The sequence below is a fragment of the Protomyctophum parallelum genome (assembly GCF_964188405.1).
Source record: "Protomyctophum parallelum genome assembly, chromosome: 3".
Classification (NCBI taxonomy): Eukaryota; Metazoa; Chordata; class Actinopteri; order Myctophiformes; family Myctophidae; genus Protomyctophum; species Protomyctophum parallelum.
Window position 1 is genome coordinate 36,837,217 of NC_139698.1, and position 8,097 is coordinate 36,845,313.

Consider the following 8,097-nt stretch of genomic DNA (forward strand, 5'->3'; position numbering starts at 1 on the left):
CACCACCCACAGACTGTCCCTGTGCCTGTGTGTTTTTTTTTTTCCTTTTTTTTCTCAAGCATGAAGGAAAATGCATATTAAAGTTACAGAGTGGTCATTTTAGAGTGGGAAACTTCTGACGTCAGAGTCACCGCCGTTTAAAACATCCTGCCTCAGCTGCTGACGTCTTTTATACTACTTTTTTAAAAAGCAAAAAATATGTATCTCTGACAACAAAGTGATATACAGGGACATTTCGCAGCCCCTTTCATGAATTTGCGTAAACATAGAAAACTTTAAACGGTTTAAATTAAAAAGGAGATTTCTGTTCCTTTGAAAAGCGTTCGAGCAGCTATAGGGGGGCATTTTAACAAATTAAACATGCTACTCTGCTTCGCCCTATAAGCATCCTTGGAGCCTGTGCTTACCAATCAATTGGTACAGTCAAACAGAGCGCAGCCTACGTTATAGAGTGGAGACCTTTCGTCTCGCTTTATTTCTGGATATTGGGACCTCTCTACCATGTCATATCCACAATTTGGATATCCATACTCGTCTGCTCCACAGGTAAGTTCAGCGCTGACTTCATCATCATCATTATTTTTTTGGCGATGAAAGTCACTGACCGGGTTATATAAAGGGGAGGCTGAACAGTTATTTTGGGAATCTATCCGCGGGTTTATGGCTAGAAGGATATACCTGTGTTGTTTCAGCGATACAAGGTAAGGGGTAACCAGAGAGACCATGACCTACAGTTAACCGATTTCTTCTAGATAACAGCCTCTGAAGTGTCAACTATGGGTGCTGTGTTTATCTTTGTTGTAATCCAAACATGCCAGCTTGTTCCGCGGACACGTGTGTTTTTGCGCCGTATAGGTTGTGAGATAACCCAACTGTTGTGTTTTGGCTTTGAGCCATAAAATCATTTGGTATAGACCACCGAGGGAAAAACATGCTGGCACATGTGACAGAATGTCAACATTCTTCTCATGCTGTTGTGAAATATAAAACTGCAAATTCGCTCATTTCGGACACATTTTTATAGTGCGCGCTTTTCATCGCAAATAGGCTACTGAAATTAATTTAAAAATAACAAATAGGGTATATTCAACGTTTTTTCTTAAATTAAAGGATTACGAATAACTTTTTCTTTCACTCTTCTTTCGTTTTTCCAGTTCCTAATGACAACCAACTCTCTGACAACTTGCTGTGAATCCACCGGCAGATCCATAGCGGACTCCGGAGTCGCGGCGTCCGCGCAGACCCCGGTGTACTGCCCCGTGTACGAGAGCCGGCTGCTGGCCACCGCCAGGCATGAGCTCAGCTCGGCCGCGGCTCTGGGCGTGTACGGTAACCCCTACACGAGCGGCCAAGGCTATGGGAATTACGTTACTTATGGCACGGATGCCTCTGCTTTCTACTCTCTGGTAAGCCGTTTATCTGATCGCTCCCTTGGCATTGATTAATGGGAACGGCGGGGAGTAAAGACTTGACAGTTTAACCAGGCGTGCATCTCAGACCCGAGGCTTATAGCCTCCTGTGTTTATGTATTTTCTTTTATTTTATTCCTCAATTAAATGTATTATACGTTAACTTCTGGGACGACTTGGTTTGTTTGACTTTTTAATTAAGCAGAATTCATAATATTTATGGAAACATGGCTCCACGTTCTGTCGGGTTTATGTATCCAATTATACAGATTTATTGTGTTTCATTAGCTAGCTCCTAATCTAATTTACCCCAAAAAATAATTACAGTTTGCATTTACTGAAAAGACAGCACTCTTTAATTAACAGCATAGCCTAATTTGCACCCACATAAATCATGTCCTTAATTGGGTAAACATTCGATACCTTTTTATTTTACATTTTCAATTAAAACCGTTATTTGTGATTGCAGGGTACATTTGATACGAAAGATGCCTCTGCGTCTGCGCATGCGGGCATAACGCAGGCAGCATACTACCCTTATGATCCTACCCTGGGACAGTATCAATACGACAGGTATGTGACTTTCACTTTTTTGCTTCTTGCTTAATGGTCATGAAGTTTGGTTGATCATGCAGGCAAATAGAATTCCTAGCACTTTTGTCTTCAGTGTGGTGATATTGCATAGCTGTATATGATACAGAAAAGCAAAATCAAATTACAATTTGAAGAAAAAAATATATCGACTTATGTGGCATTATTAAATGTTAGACATTGTTCTACACATATAGACTAAAGAACATGCCAACTAAGTCCAGCAAGGTCTCCCAGCAAAAGGTTCTGAGGGTTCTTTCCATGTGATGCATTATTCTGTCATGGGCAACTACACCCTCCAATCTTTGAGAAAAAGGTCTAGATTATTTTTCATCTCAAGCAACAACTCAAGGCAATTATATACTCAAATGTTTCTTCATTAGTGGTTTGTGCCAGAAGGACAATGACCCATTCAGAAAGACATAAAGAGGCCACAAAGTGACAGATTCTATAGCAATTTGTCTGACAGTGAAATCTTATTGTTGTAATGTACACCACCATCATCAAGAGCAAGGGCACAGATGATCACTTATAATCAGTAGCCTGCTTTCTTGTGATTGGCCTGCATGTATACGTGAATCATGAAAAACTAGTAAACTACCAGCTGAAAAAGCCCCAGAACAATAGAAAACGCAACTAATGAATACATATACAAGAGACAAGATGAGGGTTTTATTTATTTATTTTAATCTCATGTTTAACAGGATAAGAAAACTTTTACCTGAGGGCTCATCTTTACGCTCAACCAAGCAATTTTATAGCCTATTTTATCTGAGGATGAACAGCACAGGGTGGAGAAAGATGTAACACTCCTTATGCTAGTCTCCTTGTGACTCCCTTAACAGTGTTTGACCTGTGTTACGGTACAAGGCAATAAAGGCCTCATGAAAGCCTCCCTTGAGAGTGTTTTTGCAGCTTGCTGCTGAGTGTAAATTGACACTGCATTTTAAATGCTAACATTTGCGGGAGACAGTAATGGTATTCTTTTGTATGATATTTCATATAGGCAGTGTACCGTGTATGGATAAAGCTGCAGAATAAAGTATTGTTGAGCTGAAAATGACTTTCATTTAAACACATCGTCATCATTTTAATTTATATTCCTGAATTATTTTAGGAAGGCAGAAATTGACCAACACTGTTTAATGCATATATCAAAGCATATTTTGTGATGTCTCATTATTCAAGAATAATTTACTTGGAATAGTAATGATTTTACAGATATATTTACACTGCAGCTCAAAGCATATTGAATTGTCACTGGGCTTTATGGGTATAGTAACATGCAACTAAGTCAATGTCCACATCTGTTGTTGAATTTATTCATTACATGTTGTTGTGGTTACATCCAGGGTACGCACGCACGCACGCACACACACACACACACACACACACACACACACACACACACACACACACACACACACACACACACACACACACACACACACACACACACACACACACACACACACACACACACACACACACACACACACACACACACACACAACCATGTATCAATCCCAAGTCATGTCCCAGTTACAGATGTGGGTGTGTAGTGGTTGGTGTTTCTTCCAGTCTTTTCATAAATTAATTTACCCAATGATACCGGGAAAATTATTTAATGGTGGATAAAGCTTGGCACCTCTGTGTCTATATGGCCTTGCCTTTTCACAAATAGGCTGGTGTGGCTTGTCATTTGCGCACCCCCATCTATATGAGTCTCTATAAAGATTAGTCTGACATTCTTTTTTATTATGAGTTTGAAAATGTAAAACATTGACATCAACAGACGTATGCAGGTCATGTGTTAAATAATCCATTTGTAAACTCTCAGAGTTGATACTCAGGATTTTATAGTGTAGATAAAAAGATACCACACAGCAAACATCTGGTCGGCTAAAACACATTCCTGTTATGGGTGCTTGTCTCCAATTATAGGTATGGGTCCATGGATGGTAGCACGAGGCGGAAGAACGCTACCCGCGAGACAACCAGCACGCTGAAGGCCTGGCTGCAGGAGCACAGGAAGAACCCGTACCCCACCAAGGGAGAGAAGATCATGCTGGCCATCATCACCAAGATGACCCTGACGCAGGTCTCCACCTGGTTCGCCAACGCCAGGCGGAGGCTCAAGAAGGAGAACAAGATGACGTGGCCGCCCAGGAACAAGGGATCGGATGAGAAGAGGTACGATGAGGACGAGGAAGGATCCCAAGAAGGCCAGATAAAAAGCGAGAACAATGACGATGGTTGGTATCAAAAGTTTAAACGTATCTTCAAAATAACCTGTTCTGTTATGCCTGCATGCATACGATGACAATGTCTCAGGCCTCATGTTAAAGTGTAACACTTATCTAATTGAATAGATTGAAGTACAAGTAAAAATTTGCATCCAAAGGCCCCATTGTGCTTGGAAAAATGAATCTATGAAATGACATAAAAGTATTCAGACATTCAAGACAAACAATAACTTTGTGTTTCAAAGTGTTGGGCGATCAAACAGCAGTAGTGAACTCTCACTGCAGTGGTAAGTGGTGCTGCATGCTACCACAGTGGTAGCATGCAGCAACACTTTTTAATGATCATGATGATGACAGAAAGCCATCGTTCTAAAACTCCAAGTGTATTCCAATGTTTTTGTCTACTGTAATGTATAGGCCAGGTCTTATACGGATTTTGATAGAATATTGAACCGGACCATTATTGAAATCTGTAAACTTCAATTAACCATGGGTCATGATTATACAAATCAAACAGATCAAAACAGTTTTGCTTGAATACATTTTTGGATAGAATGAGGATGTGTTTTACAGTAATTGCAGCAGTGTGCTGTCCTCTTTGATCTAATGGCAAAGTTTTAGCTGAGCTTTGTCATCTATGAAAATGTGTTGCTAATAGCCACATCAAGTAAATAACACAATCTGCCATTATATTATTAACATTAACATATCAATGTATCTGTCTTTATGTGGATGGTTAGACTACTGCAATGTACTATTTTGCATGGTCTTCCCTCCAAAAAATCTATTATGCTAACAAAGACTATAAGAAAGTTGAACATATTACTCAAGTTCACATGAAGGCTTCCAGTGAGTAATATAATTGATTTTAAAATACTGACATCAATAGTTTAAATTCACTCAAAATACATCTTGAACTACTTGCTTTCACAATACAACCCCTACTAGGTCATGTGCGACTGGTCTGCTATACAGTAACTTTGCAGAGTTAAAACAACTGGGTGAGGCAGAGGGTATACTATAAAGACAGCATGTTAGCATAACGATGATGACATTTCCGCTGCATTCTCCAGTATTCAGGCAGAGTACTAGACAAACCTTCAGATTTAAAGGCATATTTCTCCTTGAAAAACGTTTGGTCATTCTATCATAATACTCTATGTGAACACCCCAGACAGTTTTGAAGTTGCTCGATTCAGTATTTAGGTATTTCATATTCATTTTAGCTGCCTAAATACAAACCCATTGTAACCATGATAGTCATGATGCCCTCATAATACTTAAGGTCTCCGGGTTTTTTTGTATTGCTTTTTTCATTGTGGACTCGATCCAGCGAGCACGCACTAGTTATACAGCATCTAACTTCTTCCACATACTTTGTTCTATAGAAATCTAGTTCAAACTTCAACATGTTCAGCTATATGCAGTTTTTTACGCTTATATATTACAACTTTTTATTTTGTCAAAGTTTTTGCACGAGGAAGAGTCAGATCTTTCTAGGTTCACACAGAGGTGCTATCTGTGGTTGCTATAACAACACATTCAAACGTCTGCCGCTTCCTGGTGCGGCAGTGAATACGTCACCACCCATCATCACGGTGCCAATGGTCCATTTTTGTTGTATTTCTTATATACATAAACATTGCAGGTTTTCAGTTTCTGCAGGAACTGCTTTTCTAGTTTTTATATTTAAAAAAATATCAAACCAATTATTAAAAATAAATGAAAACAGGTGTTTTCGATTAATCTATCATGGTTAAAATGGAGGTTGAAGTTAACAATGGGTTTGCAAGGTGCGGAGCAGCTAAAAGGAGTTAAAATATCAAATAACTAAATACTGAATCAAGCAAACTATCTGGGGTGTTCACATAAATAAGCCTGAGTAGAGATGAATTGACCAAAACTTTGTGTGAAATATCCCTTTAAGCCCAGGCTAATAACTCCACTGCTTTTGTCAACATTTCAGCAACTTAAAAGTGAACTTTGGCCTTCATTGTCTTTTATATTCTTTATTGTTTAAGCCCAATGTAAACATCCTGAATTGCCTTATATATGCATGAAATGACTTCCCCAGACTAGAAGTTAGAACCCAGGTGAATATCTCTCTCTCTCTCTTTCTCTCTCTCTCTCTCTCTCTCTCTCTCTCTCTCTCTCTCTCTCTCTCTCTCTCTCTCTCTCTCTCTCTCTCTCTCTATCTATCTATCTATCTATCTATCTATCTATCTATCTATCTATCTATCTATACATGACAGGCTATAACCTTCATAATGTATTAATCATTACACTGGCATTGAAGGAAGGCTACATGACTGTTGCAATTTGAACATTATGTAATAGGATATTTTTAATTTTTTGTTAATGGGTTCAGTCATCTGGGTACAATATCAGAATTGATAACGCCTCTCATGGTGATATCTCTGACATGCCCACTCGTTTCATTTCCCAGACAACCGGAGCCGGGATGATAAGGATCTTCAGCTGAGCGACTTGGACGATTTCGACACAATGGAGTCTGAGAGCTCCGAGTGTGAGCTCAAACACCAGTATCACATGAACACCCACATGACGACAACGGACTGCCCTGGCGACCACATAAAACACACGTCGCTGAAAATATCCATTCCCGTCTCCCTCGGGGAGCAGGACTTGTCCAAAAGCTGCCTGAAATCGAGCCCGGATAGTTTCGAACAGGACAACAGACAGCAGGCAATAAAGACTTGCTACCAGCAACAACAACAAGGCCACCAAATGCTGGACGGCAAACCCAGAATCTGGTCTTTGGCCCAGACCGCGACATCTTTGAACCAGACTGAGTATCCGTCGTGCATGTTGAGGTGCCAGACGTCATCGCTAACCCCGTCCCCGGCCGCAACTTCCCCCGTGAACAGCATGGACAGACAGGATTCGCCGGTCACGACTCTGAGAAACTGGGTGGACGGGGTTTTCCACGACCCCTTGTTCAGGCATAGCACTTTGAACCAGGCGCTGACCAACACCACCGTTTCTTGGGCCACGACCAAAGGCACAATTCTGGAGAGCGCTGTAGGAAACTGCAACGCCATCAAAGGACACACGGTGTTACAACAGCATCAAGATTCCGCCAAAGACAGTGCCATGACTTTCCCAAAAACTGTTAATAAACTTTTCTGCTCTTAACAAACCAAATTTTCTTTTACTGCAAAAACAAAAGACTTTTGTGAGATGTTACTGTTTGATTGAGCGTCGAACTATAAAGTGACAAAGTGGAATGGCATTCAAGTTGGATAGCCTACAGCCGCGTTTTCATGTTTCCATGTTTTATTATTTTCTAAAGCAATTATATTTATGTACTATTATATTGACATTTCACATGAAAAAAAATCTGGATATTCCGTTCCAACGCACGCACAAACTATTTAAATGTACAGGACTAACTTAAAGTTTACATCTGGAAAAAAAAGAGTTTACAGGATTTTCTTTATTTTATTTGTTTGTTCTTTAATATGCGCATGCAAATGTTATTGAATATTCTTTAGATCTCAGTCGATGAGTATCACTTGAAAGAAAAAGAAGAAAAAAAAGTCTCACAAATGCACAGCTCTCCTCAAAGGTGAAGGTGAGCGTTTCAAGTTTCATGTTCACTGAAAATAAAGGTTTGGTTTCTGAAGAGCGCTACTGATGTCGCGTGCTGTCCATGGTCCTGAAGCAGGGTTTACGGTTCACCATTCCTTTTACTATTCTATTTTATTATTAGGCTATAGTTTATTTTTGTTGCTGTTGTTTATAAATACAATTGAGTCCAATCTTTGACAAGGCCTTAGTTAGAGGCCTTTTTTTATTCTTGGGTTTTGCTTGCCTACTTTAGTAGGCCT

The 8,097-nt window shown here is 39.8% G+C and overlaps 1 protein-coding gene across 1 annotated transcript; it reads left to right on the top strand.

Annotated features, from left to right (window-relative positions):
- Positions 1-501: 501 nt before the first annotated feature.
- irx4a (iroquois homeobox 4a) lies at positions 502-7,402 on the top strand (the record flags this gene model as incomplete). Its single annotated transcript, XM_083760344.1, has 5 exons — positions 502-546; positions 1,155-1,406; positions 1,879-1,982; positions 3,945-4,255; positions 6,693-7,402. 5 exons carry the CDS (start codon positions 502-504, stop codon positions 7,400-7,402), a joined length of 1,422 nt encoding a protein of 473 aa, XP_083616470.1.
- Between the last annotated feature and the right edge of the window lie 695 nt (positions 7,403-8,097).